The 16,899-nt window shown below is 56.6% G+C and overlaps 1 protein-coding gene across 1 annotated transcript; it reads left to right on the top strand.

Moving 5' to 3' along the window:
- Positions 1-3,550: 3,550 nt before the first annotated feature.
- Positions 3,551-12,144, top strand: CRYGN (crystallin gamma N). The gene is made up of 4 exons (XM_060195745.1): positions 3,551-3,637; positions 9,951-10,199; positions 11,518-11,660; positions 11,978-12,144. Exons 1-4 carry the CDS (start codon positions 3,617-3,619, stop codon positions 12,111-12,113), a joined length of 549 nt encoding a protein of 182 aa, XP_060051728.1. The 5' UTR covers positions 3,551-3,616; the 3' UTR covers positions 12,114-12,144.
- The last annotated feature ends 4,755 nt before the right edge of the window (positions 12,145-16,899 follow it).

Raw genomic sequence — 16,899 nt, 5'->3', positions numbered from 1 at the left:
GCCCCGCTTCAGGAAGTGACACTCGAGCCCACCTGGGGCTGAAGCTCGGGCTGGGGCTGGGGCTGGGGCTGCGCCTGCTCCCTCAGTCACACCTGAGCCCCGCCTGTGCCTGGGGACCCTCCCTGGCCTCACACCTGGGACGCTTTCCAGCCTCCTCTGGACCCCTGGGGCTGCCCAGAGCTGGGGGGAGAGGGGGCGCCGACGAGAGGGTGCTCATATCCCTCCCATCAGCCCTTTGCTTATTTATTTATTTATTCCCTTTTGTTGCCCTTGTTTTATTGTTGTAGTTATTATTGTTATTGATGTCATTGTTGGATAGGACAGAGAGAAAGGTAGAGAGGAGGGGAAGACAGAGGAGTAGAGAAAGACACCTGCAGACCTGCTTTACCACCTGTGAAGCGACTCCCCTGCAGGCGGGGAGCCGGGGGCTCGAACCAGGATCCCTACACCGGTCCTTGCGCTTCACGCCACGTGCGCTTAACCCGCCGGGCTGCCGCCCGACTCCCGTGTTTATTTTCTGTCTGTGGCCACCAGGGTTCTCAGTGGGCTTCAGTGAGAACCACTCCTGGCAGCTTTTTTTTTTTTTTTGGTGTTTCTTTTTTGTTACGACAGAAATTGAGAGGAGAAGGGGAGATGGGGAACACCTGCAGACCTGCTTCTGCTTCACCACTTGGTGAAGGGGACCTGGGACTTGAACCCTGGTCCTTGGGTGTGGTAACATGCTCTCTAGCGGGCAGCCAGGCCCTCCTGGGTGGCTGTGACTTGAGCCGGGCAGTTGAACTGGGGGATGGACAGCGACTGCCTGCCCACCGCTGCTCACTGGGCCCGGGGGTCACTCGGGCACTGTTGTCCTGCTGATGTCCCCTCTTGGGGAGCTTGGTGGGTGCACCCCCACCTCCAGAACGGCCTGTCCCTCCTCACTCCACCCTCGGTGGTCCAGCGCAGCCGCGGCCTCCAGATGGGCCTCTGGGTGGAAGCCCGTTCTCTCCGTTCCTGGCGGGGGAGGGCACACAGGCCAGCCGGCAGGCCTCAGAAAACTCTGGAAGCTGGCTCTGCTTCCCCTCCCCGCAGAGGGACGCTTACTGTAAGTCACAAACCCGCTCTGGTGCCCCTCCTGCGTCCCTTCTGCCCCTTTGAGAACTTCCAGGAAGGCCAGAGCCAGTCCACTGGGGGGGGAGGGGCAGCGGAGTTGTGGCTGGCACGCACCCCTGAGGCCCGTGCCAGCCTGGCTACAGCTCACCTCCCGCCCCCTCCACTACCACCCTGTCCGGCAGTTCCCCTGCACTTGTCCTCAGCTGGGGCTCTGACGGCCACAAAGTGTGACAACGTGGCTGTCCCCTGGGACCCCACAAAGAACCCTCCACCAGGAGCATCCCCAGCAGCACTTGGCCCTGTTGGGATCTCGGGGATCCCTGGGGACTGCTGCCAGCCCCCCCCCTCAAGCTCCCAGCCACCAATTCCGGGACATTCCAGTCTGGCCTGAGGTGTCCAGAGCTGAGCCTGTCCCCAGGGTCACAGGGAAGCACCTGGGCCAGTGGCCCCCTCCCCTCCCCTCTGTCCCTGACCCAACCCGACCTTTCAACCAGCTCTGCCCCCCAGGAGGAAGGGAGGGAGGCTGCGTGGGTGGTGGGCCGCCACCTCTGGATCTGGGTTCAGTTCTTGCAAAAACAAAACCGCCCTGGGCCAGGTCACATGGTCCTGTCCTGTTTCCAGCAGGAGTGACTGGCACTAAAACAGGAGGGGCCTTTGGCCAGCTTGGGGGCAGGAGGCCTGGAATCACAGCAGGTCCTGAGTCGCTGCTGTTAAGACTCCTTTGTGCTGGACCCCTTGTCATTGACCCCCGGGGGCCGGGGTGGGGGAGGTATCAGCCCAATCTCCCTGGCCAGGCAGGTGGGGAGCCCTGAGCTGGAGACTGCTGTTTTATTTATTCATCTTTATCTTTATTTATTATTTATTTTCCCTTTCGTGGCCCTTGTTGTGGTTATTATTTTATTATCATTATTATTATCATCATTATTATTGTCATCGTTGTCATGGAGAGAAGAGGGGAAGACAGAGAGGGGGAGAGAAAGACAGACACCTGCAGACCTGCTTCACCACACTGCCCAGTGAGCCGTCCCACTAGCCCGCCCGTGGCTGTCTGTAACGCTTGTTATCGTTAGTCTATTATTATTGTTATTATAACGCTTGTTATTATTAGTTATTATAACGCTTGTTATTATTAGTCTATTATTATTGTTATTATTAGTCAAAGGATTTGTTGCCGAGGTTCTGTGCCAGGACTGTGAATCTACTGGCCCCAGTGGTCTTTTCTTTAAGTTGGTTTTATTTATTTTTCCTCTGGGGTGATTGCTGGGCTCGGTGCCTGCACCATGAATCCACCGCTCCTGGAGGCCATTTTTTTCCCACCTTTTGTTGCCCTTGTTGTAGCCTCATTGTGGTTATTATTATTGCCCTTGTTGTTTTATTGCTGTAGTTATCATTGATGTCATTGTTGGATAGGACAGAGAGAAATGGAGAGAGGAGGGGAAGACAGAGAGGGGGAGAGAAAGACAGACACCTGCAGACCTGCTTCACCGCCTGGGAAGCGACTGCCCTGCAGGTGGGGAGCCGGGGGCTCAAACCGGGATCCTTATGCCCGTCCTTGTGCTTTGCGCCACATGCGCTTAACCCGCTGCACCACCGCCCAACCCCTCCAGGTTTGTTTTATTAGAAGTTGAGAGGGGAGTGGAGAGACAGAGAAGCCGAGAGACAGGCCTGCTTCACCACTCACAAGGCTTCCTCCTGCAGCAGGGTTTGAACCCAGGTCTTGCTCATGGTGACATGTGCACTCTACCAGGTGTGCCACTGCCCAGCCCCTTACCTATCTGCACGCAGACAGAAATCAAGAGGGAGGGAGTCGGGCGGCAGCACAGCCAGTTAAGTGCACGTGGCGCAAAGCGCAAGGATCAGCTTAAGGATCCCAGTTCGAACCCCGGCTCCCCACCTGCAGAGGAGTCACTTCACAGGCGGTGAAGCAGGTCTGCAGGTGTCTGTCTTTCTCTCCCCCTCTGTCTTGCCCTCCTCTCTCCATTTCTCTCTCTCTTACCCAACAACGGCGACATCAAAACAACAATAATAACCACAACAACAATAAAAAACAAGGGCAACAAAAGGGAATAAATATTAAAATCATCTTTAAAAAAGAAATCAAGAGGAAAGGAGAGAGAGAGAGAGAGAGAGAGACACCTGTAGCCCAGCTCACCGTTCCTCAACTGCCCCCCCGCAGGCAGGGGGCGGAGGCTGGAACTCGGGTCCTTGCGCATGGGAACAGGTGTGCACTCTACCAGGTGTAGCAGCCCCCAAGGCTTGCTTTCTAAGACAGTGGGGGAGGGAGAAGGTCCAGCCCAGCCCGTTCTAGGGGAAAGAGGAGCCGGAACTCCCTGGAGGCCTGGGGGCTGTTGTGCCTCCCTCTCCTGGGGACCCTGTCAGCAGAGCCCGGCCGGGCCACGCTGGCTGCCTGGCTTAGCCAAAGTGTTGGCCCAGCACGTCTTTTGTCCTATTGTCGCGGCGCTGAGCCAGCAGGGGCCCCACTACATAAGGCTGCTGCCTGGCCTGGGCCAAGCTTCCTCCTGTCATGGCCCAGCGCTCTGGCTCGGTGAGTGCCCTGGGAGCGGCGGGGGGGCTGCAAAGGGTGCATAGACCCTGCCTTTCTCCAGCCAGGACAGATCTTGTTTGTTTGATACTTAGAGAGAAAGACATACAGAGAGAAAGACCAGAGACCTGCTCAGCTCTGGCTGACGGTGGTGCTGGGGATTAAACCTGGGACCTCAGAGCCTCAGGCAGGAGAGTCATTTTGCAGAACCACTGTGCTGTCTCCCCAGCCCCTCATTTATTTTTCCATGTTTTTTTTTCTTTTTTTTTAAACTTTATTTTTTTATTGGATAGAGACAGCTAGAAATTGAGACGGGGGGGGGGGAGAGAGAGACAGACAGACAGACACCTGCAGCCCTGCTTCACCACTCACAAAGCTTTCTCCCTGCAGGTGGGGACCGTGGGTTCAAAGCCAGGTCCTTGCACATTGTAACATGCGCTCAACCAGGTGCGCCACCACCCAGCCCCCCCTAAGTTATTTCTGCTTTATGGTGGTGCTGGGGATTGAACCCAGAGCCTCAGACATGAGTCCTTTTGCAGAACCATTAGACTATTTCCATAACCCTTTTCATTACTATTACTGTTACTATTATTTTCCCCAGATCCCTTCTCATCTCTGGCTGATGGTGGAGGGAATTGAACCTGGGAACTAAGAGCCTTGGGCAAGAAAGTCCTTTATAAAACCCCTCTGCTGCCTCCACCACCTGCCTATTTATTTATCTATTTGCCTCCAGGGTTATCGATGGGGCCCCTTGCCGGCACCATGAATCCACTGCTCCTGGAGGCCATTTTTTCCCATTTTGTTGCCCTTGTTGTTACTGTTGCCATTGTTGTTGTTGCATAGGACAGAGAGAAATAGAATAAGGGAAGACAGAGGGGGAGAGAGACAGATAACTGCAGACCTTCTTCACCGCCTGCAAAGTGACAGCCCTGCAGGTGGAGAGCCGTGGCTCGAACCAGGTCGGGGCTCTTACGCAGGTCCCTGCGCTTTACACCACGTGCGCTTAACCCGCTGCGCTACCACCCGGCCCACCTGCCTTTGCTCTCTGAGGAGTGTCCACTGGTGACAGACACTCAGTCCAGCAGGGACGGGGGCAGGGCGGGAGTCCTGGACCTTCCAGCAGGGCGGAGGACAGCTGGTGATCCTAGAGATGGGGGAGCTGGGTGGAGGCCCCTGGCTCTCAGCCCCCCCCCCCACTTTCACTGCTGTGACCCAGGGCCCAGCAGCTCCTCCCGGCTCAGGGTGCTACCACCAGGGTCCTCGGCCCCAGGGGACACCAAGAGAGACGCCCATTGGCGGAGGGTGGCTGGTGGGTGAAGCATTTCCTGGGGATGTCCCCGGGGTGCTGCATGTCGCAGTGGGCAGAACCGGGTTTGGGAAGCACAGTGGTGGGGGCCAAGGAGGAGGCTCAGCAGGCCAGGTGCCACCTTGCCTGAGTGAGTGAGGTCCTGGGTTCGAGCCCAGGCTCCACAAGGGAGCAACAGTGACAGAAACTCCTGGAGCTCACGAGTGGGGCGTGGGGGGTCGGGCTCTACGCTCTCGGGGGCCAGGCGGTGGTGCACCTGGTGAAGTACATGTGTTCTTGACCAGGGCAAGGTCCTGGGTTTGAGTCACTGCTCCCCACCTGCAGGGGGCAGCCAAGCAGGTCTGAATGCACCTGTCTCTGCTTCCTCTCTCAGTTTCTGTCCTATCCAATAAGATAAAGTTTCTTGGGGGAAAACTGAATAAGGAATTAAAAACAGGGCTTATAACATAGCTCACCTGGGTGCTGATCTTGTCTTGCCAAACTGGAGACCCAGGGAGTCGGGCGGTAGCGCAGCGGGTTAAGCGCATGTGGCGCAAAGCACAAGGACCAGCAGAAGGATCCTGGTTTCAGCCCCGGGTGTGTGTGTGTGTGTGTGTGTGTGTGTGTGTGTGTGTGTGTGTGTGATAGTCAGCCTCGGGGGCCGGGCGGTAGCACAGGTTAAGCACAGGACCGGCATAAGGATCCCGGTTCGAGCCCCCACCTCCCCACCTGCAGGGGAGTCACTTCACAGGCGGAGAAGCAGGTCTGCAGGTGTCTGTCTTTCTCTCCCCTTCTCTGTCTTCCCCTCCTCTCTCCATTTCTCTCTGTCCTATCCAAAAAACAACGGCATCAATAACAACAACGATAAACAACAAAAGGGAAGAAACAGCCTCCAGGAGCAGTGGATTCATAGTGCAGGCACCGAGCCCCAGCAATAATCTTGGAGGCAAAAAAAAAAAAAAAAAAAAGCCTCAAGCCCTAGTGATGACCAAAATCAAAGAAAAATATATTTTTTAATTTATTTATTTATTCCCTTTTGTTGCCCTTGTTGTTTTATTGTTGTTGTTATTGTTGTCATTGTTGTTGGATGGGACAGAGAGAAATGGAGAGAGGAGGGGAAGACAGAAGGGGAGAGAAAGACAGACACCTGCAGACCTGCTTCACCGCCAGTGAAGTGACTCCCCTGCAGGTGGGGAGCCGGGGGCTCGAACCAGGATTCTTATGCTGGTCCTTACACTTTACACCATGTGCATTTAACCCGCTGCACTACCGCCTGACTCCCGTAAAAAACCCTTTTTTAAAACAGGAGACTGGGTGACAGCTCAGTCCTTACTGTGTGTGAACCCTGGCACCACCTGGAAGCACCGCAGACAGCACAGGGGAAGCTCCTGTATGGTGGTGTGTGTGTGCTCTCTCTCTTCCCTGTGTGTACCTTCTCTCTTTCTTTCTTTTTTTTTTTTTTTTCTCCTCCAGGGTTATTGCTGGGCTCGGTGCCTGCACCATGAATCCACCGCTCCTGGAGGCCATTTTTTCCCCCTTTTTGTTGCCCTAGTTGTTGCCTCTCTTTCTTTTAAAGAATGAAAAACCTGCTTAGCAGGAAGTCTTTTCCAGACTGGGTCAATCTTAGCACGTCCAACTTGAGTTAGGTGACTGGCCACTGAGTTTGGAGATACGGGAGGATGGGAGACGGGAGGGGGTTGGCTACCGGCACCCAGTCTGTGAAGAAGCTTCCAGGCCTTCCTACTTGAGTGGGTGAAGTTCAGACTTTCCATGAGTTGTTGCCAGCGGGCTTGGCGTGCTGCATCCAGGGAGGCAATGAGATGGTCAGCCACCTCTGGGTCACCCGACTCATCATACTGCTTTAGTAGTTGCTCGCATTCAGCATCAAGACAAGGCGTATAGTTAGCACGTCTCCCACGAGGAATGGCTTGGGAAGCTGCTTTGAAGATGGCTTGGCGGAAGCGCCTGTAGGAATCTTCAGAGGGGATAGAGTTAATTGGAATTGCAGGAATAGATTTGTTGGTAAGGTCACTGAACAGATGCCAGTTTGCTTTCCGAAATTTCCATCTTAGTTTCTCCGAGCACAGAATCAGTGGGAGCTGGAGACCAATGTGGATGATAGCTGGGCGGTGATGACTGTGCGGTGATGACTGTGCAACTCAGGCATCCAAGTTCGACATCCTCGAGGAAACACTCACGAAAGACATGTCTCTGATATCTGATTATTGTAAAAAATGGCGACTAATCCCTAGCACAGCAAAAACGGTATCTGTTTTCCATCTACACCATGCCTCGGCCTCGCGTGAGCTTAATGTGCAGCTTGGCAATATAGAATCCGGCATGAAGCCCAGCCAGTCTATCTTGGCGTTACTCTCGATCGCACCCTGTCATTTCACAAACATCTCATAAAAACTGCAGCAAAGGTGGGCGCGAGGAATCACATCATTGCAAGACTGGCCAGCTCTTCATGGGGCGCGAGCGCTTCCACACTACGATCATCATCTCTGGCATTACGCTATTCCACTGCAGAATACTGTGCCCCAGTATGGTTCCGTAGCCCCCATGTCCACTTGGTCGATTCCAAATTATATTCCTCCATGAGGATCATTTCTGGAACCATCCGTTCCACCCGGTTCCATGGCTGCCAGTTCTTAGCAACATCGCCCCGCCAGATATTCTAAGTTCATTTCCCACGTCTACGCTCGACCGGACCTGCCAATATACGCGGATATCTTCGCCCACCCTGTCCAACGCTTGACGTCTCATCACCCAATCTGGTCCCCTACGCCTACACTGAACTTCTCTGTTCCAGTCTCTTGGAAACAGAGTCAGCTGAGGTAAAGAACAAACACCTCATCTCAGACCCCTGTAAGCGTCAACCCGGCTTTGACCTAGCACGTTATGATTGGGCCCTCCTCAATCGCTATCGAACAGGCCATGGCCGGTGTGCCGCTATGTTCCATCGCTGGGGAGCCAGAGACGACCCGAACTGCCCCTGAGGCTCCAGACAGACTATGACCCACATAGTCAACGACTGCCACCTCTCCAGATTCAAAGGAGGTCTCGAAACTTGACATCAGGCTCAACCTGACGCTGTTGACTGGCTACGGAAGAAGGGCAAACGCTAGAAGAAGAAGAAGCAGGAAGTCTGCTCAGCAAGGTATCACAATCAGGTCCCAGCACTGCACAAAAGTGACTTAAAAATAATGAACTGAGAGGCCAGGCGGTGGTGCACCAGGTTAAGTTCACAGGCGGCAGTGTACAAGAACCCAGGTTCAAGCGGTCCGGGTGGTGGCGCAGAGGATCCAGCAGTGGACTCTCAGTGCTGGCGCTCGCGTGGAGTGCCTCCAGCCAGGGGGAGAACCACTGGCCCTCTGGCTGCTGGTTCAAGGGACCACGTGCAAAGAAAGGAAGCGCCAGGAGAGATCCTAGTAGGAAGCCCTAGTTTATCTAGGGCAGAACACAAGGCTTTATAGCAAACAGAACAAAGGACATTTTTCACATGTCAGAAATAACAGGTTTCCTAAAGGTCAGCTTGCCCCTATGGTGGGGAGAGGTAGGAATGACAAGAATTGATGTGATACCATAAGGTCAGGACAGTTAGTCTCCATGATGCGGGCATGTTAATTATCCAAAGGTATTAAGAAAAACACAGTGGGGGCCGGGTGGTGGTGCAGTGGGTTAAGCGCAGGTGGCACAAAACGCAGGGACCAGCGTAAGGATCCCGGTTCGAGCCCCCGGCTCCCCACCTGCAGGGGAGTCGCTTCCCAGGCAGTGAAGCAGGTCTGCAAGTGTCTGTCTTTCTCTGTCTTCCTCTCCACTCTCCATTTCTCTCTGTCCTATCCAACAACGAACAACATCAACAATGGCAATAATAATAACCACAACGAGGCTACAACAACAAGGGCAACAAAAGGGGGAAAAAATGGCCTCCAGGAGCGGTGGATTCATGGTGCAGGCACCGAGCCCAGCAATAACCCTGGAGGAAAAAAAAAAAGAAAGAAAGAAAGAAAGACAGACAGACATAGTGGCCAAACCAGTAGAATGATAGGAAGCAGAGAGAGGCAAGGCTTAATGTAAGTCACAGATATCCAAGGCAAGGAAATAGAATATGGGGAAATAAGTGGGTTCTCCTATATGATCAAAGGGTGAACTTATAGTGAACGTGTGAACTTTGAATGACTATGGCGAACTTTGAGTGAACCCTCAAGCAGGCAGCCATGTGGCCTGCTGCTAGTAGGGAACTGAGTGTGAGAGGCTTGTAGGCTTTCTGTGGGCTTGAGAGACTAACAAGGGGAAACTGAGTCTCCCTATACGGAAGAGGCCAACAAGTGGGGTGTCTTTCCAGACCTCCATCCAGGGATGGGAGACTCCCCTGAGCTCCGCCAAGTGTTCACACAGTCCCACATCAAGCACGAGGTCCCATGTCCAGTCCCTGGCAGCACATGTACCAGAGTGATGCTCCGGTTCTGCTCTTTTCCCTCCTACTTCTCTCGTTCATAAAGAAAATATATATATAAAAAAAAAAGCCAGGGTTCAAGCCCCCAGTCCCCGCCTGCAGAGGGGAAGCTTCACAGCGGTGAAGCAGGGCTGCAGGTGTCTGTCTCTCTCCCTCTCTATCCCCGCTCCCCTTTCAATTTCTCTTTATCTCTACAATAATAAACAAGATTTCTAAAAAAGGAACTTAAAATAAAAACACAAAATATTAACAAAATAATGATAATAAACTAGGCATTATGCCTTGTGCATGAGTGGCCTGGGGTTCAATCCCTGACACCAAATAATAATAATTAATAATAATAATAATAAATAGAAATTTCGGGACCAGGAGATGGCTTAGCACGTGCCAACAGTCCAGCCCCTGGCACCACACAGCAGTGGGGAAGCTCTCCCAGGAGTGGTGCTGTGTGTGTGCAGGACTTGCTGCCAGGAGGGAGCCAGGGGGGTCCGGACAGGGCGCAGGGGTCCAGGTGGGTGCCGGCCGCCCTCCGTCCCAGGGGTCGCCCTGAGCACCCCCCACCCCGCCCACAGATCACCCTCTTCGAGGGCAAACACTTCTCCGGCCGCCGCCTGGACGTGTGCGGGGACTGCGACAGCTTCCAGGAGCGCGGCTTCATGAACCGCGTGGGCTCCGTGCGCGTGGGCAGCGGCGCCTGGGTCTGCTTCCAGCACCCCGACTACCGGGGCCCCCAGTTCATCCTGGAGCACGGAGACTACCCCGACTTCCGCCGCTGGAACGGACACAACGACCATCTGGGCTCCTGCCGGCCCGTCGGCATGGTGAGGGGGGGGAAGGGGGCGGGGAAGGGGATGGGACGACGGGGACCAGACGTGCAGGGGGCACGGTGAGCAGCCCGGGTGGGGAGGAGACGGGCCGGGGTGGCAAGGGGCCTGGCAGGTGTACGCTCTGCCCTGCCCTGCTCTGCGTCCTGCCCCCTGCCCTGCCCTGCCCTGCCCTGCCCTGCCCTGCTGTGCCCAGAGCCAGAGGCAGCGCCAAGCTCCGTGGATGACTGGGTGGGACTGTGGTCTCTCTGCGTCTCTCTCCTCCACTCTCTCAAAGAAATGAAGAACACAGGGAGTCGGGCAGTAGCACCATGAGTTAGGCTCATGTGGCGCAAAGCACAAGGACCCCGGTGTAAGGATCCTGGTTCGAGCCCCCGGCTCCCCACCTGCAGGGGAGTCACTTCCCAGGCGGTGAAACAGGTCTGCAGGTGTCTGTCTTTCTCTCCCCCTTTCTGTCTTCCCCTCCTCTCTCCATTTCTCTCTGTCCTATCCAACAACAACGACATCAATAACAACAACAACAACAATAAAAAAAAAAACAGCAAGGGCAGCAAAAGGGAAAAATTTTAAAAAGAAAAGAAAGAAGGGAAGGGAAGGAGGGAGAGAGAGGAAGGGAGGGGGAGAAAGGATGGATAGATGGATGGACAGACAGAAGGGTTTATTCCTGGGCACCACAGGGAGAAAAAAAAAAAAGAGGGCTGGGTAGTTGTACACCTGGTTAAGTGCACATAGCACCATGAGCAAGGACCCGGGTTCGAGCCCCGCTTCACTTGCTCCCCACCTGCACCAGGGACTCTTAGAAAGAAAGAAAGAAAGAAAGAAAGAAAGAAAGAAAGAAAGAAAAGAGAGAGGGAGAGAAAGGAGAGAGAGAGAGGGAGAGGGGGAGAGAGGGAGAGAGAGAAGAAAAGAAAATAGTTGGAACAGCTAAACTTTTGGATGTGTGGCAGGCAGGGCAGTGAAGTGTGTGGGTGCTGGGGGCTGGCCACCGCCCTGTGAGTTTCTGCCACTTTCTGGAACCTTCCACCCAGCTGGGCCCAGCCTGCCTTTGGACACTGAGGCCACACGGCTGGCCAGCCCCCTATGTAGCCCTGGGTCTGGGGGTATCCTGGCTGACAGACTCTGGAAGAGGGTGGGCATGGGCCCCCTCTGGCTTTGTAGAGGGGAAAGTGACCGCCTCCTTCAGGAAGCCACAGGGACTGCAGCTCCGACTCTGCTGGCCATCTTCACCAGGACCTTTGGGGATGGAGGGGTGGTCTCTAGGGGTTGGAGGGGTCCTGCCAACGGCTTGGGCCCTGAGGTCAAATCCCACCCCCAGCACGGGGAGCACTTCCACCTGCAGGTCTTTGAGGGCTGCGGCTTCACAGGCGCCAGCCTGGACTTCCAGCAGGACTGTCCCCTGCTCCAGGCCGCCGGCTGGGCCCACGGGGTCGGCGCGCTCAGGGTCCTCGGCGACGGCGCGTGAGTGGGGTCCGGGGACTCGGGGGAGGGGAGAGGGCCCTTTGCAAACTGTCCTCTCTGTTTCCTGGTGACCCTGTGTGGCCTCGGGCCGATAGGCGGGGGGGAGGGGGGTTCAGCTGGTATCAGGGGCCTGGGGAAGGGGGCACGGCCTCTGGGTTTGCCCCACACACAACTGGACAGCAAGGGGCGCCCCAACTGTGGGGACAGTGACAGGACAGCAAGTCCCCTGGTGGGGCTGCCAGAGCTCCTGGTGTGGAGGGGACCTCCCCCCGTGAGGGCAGCCTCCCCGCCACCTGCGCCTCCCCGCCCTCCCCCAGGTGGGTGCTGTACGAGGAGCCTGGCTTCCGGGGCTGCATGTTCCTGGTGGAGCGGGGTGACTTCCGCAGCTTCTCTGACTGGGGTGCCCCCAGCGCTCGGGTCCAGTCTGTGCGCAGGGTGGTCAACGCCTTCTAGTCGCCCCACAAGCCGACCCCGGTGAGTGGGGGGGTGGGGCACATCTGGAATAAAGGCCTCGGACCCCAGACTCCCCAGAGCCTGTGCTGTCTGCCCTTCTTGGGGGGGGGGGGGCTGGGGCTTTGGGTTGGGGGCAGCCTGGGCACTGGGGTCCTGCCACAAGGAGACGCCCCAGAGGGGGAGAGACACCTCCCCAGAGATCCCAGGAGGAGGCAGGATGGTCATGGAGCCCCACGCCCCACCCTGTCCCCGGGGCCCTGGGCAGGTCGGGGGATGGAGGGGACTTGGGGGACCCCGGAAGTCAGCTGTGGGGTCATCCCCCCCACAAAGTCCACAGTCGCGGGTGGCATCCAGAAAGCAGGAGGTGTTTGCTGTGGCTTCTGCAGGTGGCTAACAAGGTTGGGGGCTCCTGCACCCCAGTGCCCCCATCAGAATCCTTAAACCAGCCTGGGAGGCCCTGTCAGCCCCGACATGGGCGGGTTTGGGGGCTAGCGAGGGCCAGGACTCTCCCTGCACAAATGCTCCCTCTACGACAAGTGTTCCCCGGACATGAGAAACACCTTAGAGCAAAGGGGCCTGGACAAAGCTCACTCGGTTGGTTGGGCACCTGTTTTGTCGGGCACACGGCCCAGCTTCTAGCCATGGCACCACGTGAGAGGACCCTCAGCACCGGCGGAAGCTCAGTCTCATGCTGTTTCCTTCTCCTGGGTTGCTCTCTGTGAAGGACACGCTGGCCCAGGAGCGGTGAGGCACCGTGAGAGGCCCTGACATTGCAGAAAAAAGAAAAAAGAAAGACTAACAGCCCAGTAGTTGGACTCTGAGCCTCAAACCCATGGGATTTGAAGGTGGCATCACTGTTTGCTGTTGGAGAGTTGAAATGAAAGTGCTTACGGCCAAGAGACAGATCAGTCAGTAGAATGCCTGCCTTGTGTATGAGGCTCTGGGTTCAAGCCCTGGCAGCACATGGGAGCACCAGGCACAGCACCCAGGGAGCCCATGGAGGGTGGGCAGGGCTGTGGGGTCTCTCCACTCTCAGCACCCTGCACGGCACCCAGGGAGCCCATGGAGGGTGGGCAGGGCTGTGGGGTGTCTCCTCTCTCAGCACCGGGCACAGCACCCAGGGAGCCCATGGAGGATGGGCAGTGCTGTGGGGTCTCTCCTCTCTCAGCACCAGGCACAGCACCCAGGGAGCCCATGGAGGGTGGGCAGGGCTGTGGGGTCTCTCCTCTCTCAGCACCCTGCACAGCACCCAGGGAGCCCATGGAGGGTGGGCAGGGCTGTGGGGTGTCTCCTCTCTCAGCACCCTGCACAGTACCCAGGGAGCCCATGGAGGGTGGGCAGGGCTGTGGGGTGTCTCCTCTCTCAGCACCCTGCACAGCACCCAGGGAGCCCATGGAGGGTGGGCAGGGCTGTGGGGTCTCTCCTCTCTCAGCACCCTGCACAGCACCCAGGGAGCCCCATGGAGGGTGGGCAGGGCTGTGGGGGTCTCTCCTCTCTCAGCACCATGCACAGCACCCAGGGAGCCCATGGAGGGTGGGCAGGGCTGTGGGGTCTCTCCTCTCTCAGCACCAGGCACAGCACCCAGGGAGCCCATGGAGGGTGGGCAGGGCTGTGGGGTCTCTCCTCTCTCAGCACCCTGCACAGCACCCAGGGAGCCCATGGAGGGTGGGCAGGGCTGTGGGGTGTCTCCTCTCTCAGCACCCTGCACAGTACCCAGGGAGCCCATGGAGGGTGGGCAGGGCTGTGGGGTCTATCCTCTCTCAGCACCAGGCACAGCACCCAGGGAGCCCATGGAGGGTGGGCAGGGCTGTGGGGTCTCTCCTCTCTCAGCACCCTGCACAGTACCCAGGGAGCCCCTGGAGGGTGGGCAGGGCTGTGGGGTGTATCCTCTCTCAGCACCAGGCACAGCACCCAGGGAGCCCATGGAGGGTGGGCAGGGCTGTGGGGTCTCTCCTCTCTCAGCACCCTGCACAGCACCCAGGGAGCCCATGGAGGGTGGGCAGGGCTGTGGGGTCTCTCCTCTCTCAGCACCCTGCACAGCACCCAGGGAGCCCCATGGAGGGTGGGCAGGGCTGTGGGGTCTCTCCTCTCTCAGCACCGGGCACAGCACCCAGGGAGCCCATGGAGGGTGGGCAGGGCTGTGGGGTCTCTCCTCTCTCAGCACCAGGCACAGCACCCAGGGAGCCCATGGAGGGTGGGCAGGGCTGTGGGGTCTCTCCTCTCCCAGCACCGGGCACAGCACCCAGGAATCTCTGGTTTGGATCTGACCAGAGCAGAGCACAGCTCTCCTTCTTGGGGGTGGAGGTGCAGGACAAGCCTCGTTGTCTGTCTGCAGGGGCTCGGCTGAGCGAGGTGCGTGTTCCTCTTCTGTTGTGTCATTGAGGCCCAGACAGTCTCTGCTCTGCCCTCCCCCCTGCAGTCTCCCAGAGCCTGGGGGGAGGGGAGGCCCCTCAGCTGGGGGGTAGCACACATGTTCCCAGAAGCTTCTAGAATGTGCTGGCCTGGTTGCCAGGCTGCTGTTCCCCCAGCTCCTGGGCTCCAGGCTGGCCCCGGGGACTGGGAGAGGGTGCTGTGGTGGACAGGCTTTCTCAGGAATTCTGGGTAATTCCCCAGGAGAGCAGACAGAGCTGCTGTTTGTTAAGATTACGTATTTTTACTTATTTTGGAGACATTTAGAGGGCAGAGGAAGCTTCCCTTCTGCTGGTGGGGACCAGAGGCTTGAACCCGGGTCCTTGTGCATGACGTGTGTGCTCTACCAGGTGGATCACCGCCCAACCCCCTCTGCACAGCCAGGGAAACTGAGGCTCAGAACAGTGACTGGAGCCACACTCTAGCGGGTCCCCGAGGAGTGGGTGGGGTGGAGGGAACATTGCCGGCTTCTGTCACGTGCAGGAAGTAAGTCAAGATAGGTCACAGGTGGGGCCGGCTAGTATGTGGACATTCCAGACGCAGAGACCCGGCCTGAGCTGCAGCTCCCCGGAGGTGGTGCACGGGACTGAATCTGGGACTTTTGGAGCCTCAGGCATGGGAGTCTCTTTGCAGAACCATTATGCTGTCTATCCCCCTCTGCTCTGCAGTGTTTGTAATATTTTTATAGATTTTATTATTTGTTTTCCCTTTTGTTGCCCTTTTTTATTGTAGTTATTGTTGTGGTTGTCGATGTCACTGGTTAGGACAGAGAGAAATGGAGAGAGGAGGGAAGATGGGGGGGGGGAGAAAGATAGACACCTGCAGACCTGCTTCACCGCCTGTGAAGCGACTCCCCTGCAGGTGGGGATAAAGAGGCTCGAACTGGGATCCTTCCGCCGCCGGTCCTTGCGCTTAACCCGCTGCACTACCACCCGACCCCCAGTATTTGTAATTTTACCATCAGGGTTTTCACTGGGGCTTGGTGTCTGCCTCGAGACCATCTTTTTTTTTTGTCTTGTGTGTAGGAGAGGGAGAAAAAAAAAAAGGAAGAGGCAGAGAGGAGAGGCACCTGCAGCCCTGCCCACCACTGGTGAACCTCCCCCCCAGGTGGAGACCAGTAGCTTGAACTTGGGGTCCTCACACACGTTCACGTGCGCTGGCCGCAGTGCTGCCTGGCCCTTCGTGCCTTACATCCAGGTCTTTACTCCATTTTGCGCCAGTCTTCCTGTGGAGTGTAGAGTCAGGGGCTCAAATTCACTCTTTTTAAGTTTTTTAAAGCACTGCTCAGCTCTAGCTTAAGGTGATGTTGGGGACTGAACCTGGGACTCAGGAGTCTCAGGCACAAAAGCCTTTTTTTGTGGAACCGCTGTGGTTTCTCTCTGGTCCCCAAACTCACTCTCACAGCTAGCTAGTCCCGTGCCAGCACAAGCTCCTGAATTAAAATCCCTGCTCTACAGAATCATCTTAGCACCTAGCTGAAAGGATACAGATGTGTGGGTTCATTCCTTTTTATTCATTCCCTTTTGTTGCCCTTCTTTTATTATTGTAGTTATTGCTGTTAGCGATGTCACTGCTGGATAGGACAGAGAGAAAAGGAGAGAGGAGGGGAAGACAGAGAGGGGGAGAGAAAGACAGACACCTGCAGACCTGCTTCACCGCCTGTGAAATGACTCCCCTGCAGGTGGGGAGCCGGGGGCTTGAATCAGGATCCTTACACCGGTCCTTGCGCTTTGTGCCACGTGCGCTTAACCTGCTGCGCTACTGCCCACCTCCCCATTCCTTTTATTTTATTATTGGGTAAAAACAGAAATTGAGAGGGGAGAAGAGACACCTGCAGCCCTGCTTCACCACTTGTGGAGAGTTCCCCCTGCAGGTGGGCACTTAGGGGCTTGGACCTGAGTCCTCGTGCGTTGTCAGGTGTGAGCTTAACCAGGTGTGCCACTGGCCCACCCCCTCATATTTTTTCTTTCTCTGCCCCCGGGGTCATCATGGGGCTCGGCGCCTGACTCCACTGCTCCCAGTGGTCACCCCCCCTTTCCTTCTCCTTTCTGAGAAATTCAAAGAAACCCCTGCAGCCCTGCTCCACCACTAGTGAAGCTTCTGCCCTGCAGGTGAAGACGTGGGGCTTGAACCCAGGTCACTCAGCTAACGCATGGCAACATCTGTCCCCTACTGAGGGTGTGTCACCCAGCCCCAGGCTGAGCTCTGCAGAGGAAAACATGGGTGCCTATTTGTTTGTGAGAGAGAGCCGGAGCGTCACCCTGGCACACGTGATGCCAGTGGTGGCCTCGGGACCCCGTGCGTCAGAATCCGACGCCCTTGTCACCGTGTGGCCTCCCGGCATCTTCCTACATGAATAGTCGGCCCACTAGCAGAC

This window comes from Erinaceus europaeus, chromosome 8 (genome assembly GCF_950295315.1).
Source record: "Erinaceus europaeus chromosome 8, mEriEur2.1, whole genome shotgun sequence".
NCBI classification, from domain to species: domain Eukaryota; kingdom Metazoa; phylum Chordata; class Mammalia; order Eulipotyphla; family Erinaceidae; genus Erinaceus; species Erinaceus europaeus.
This window is presented reverse-complemented; position numbering and strand designations above follow the sequence as displayed.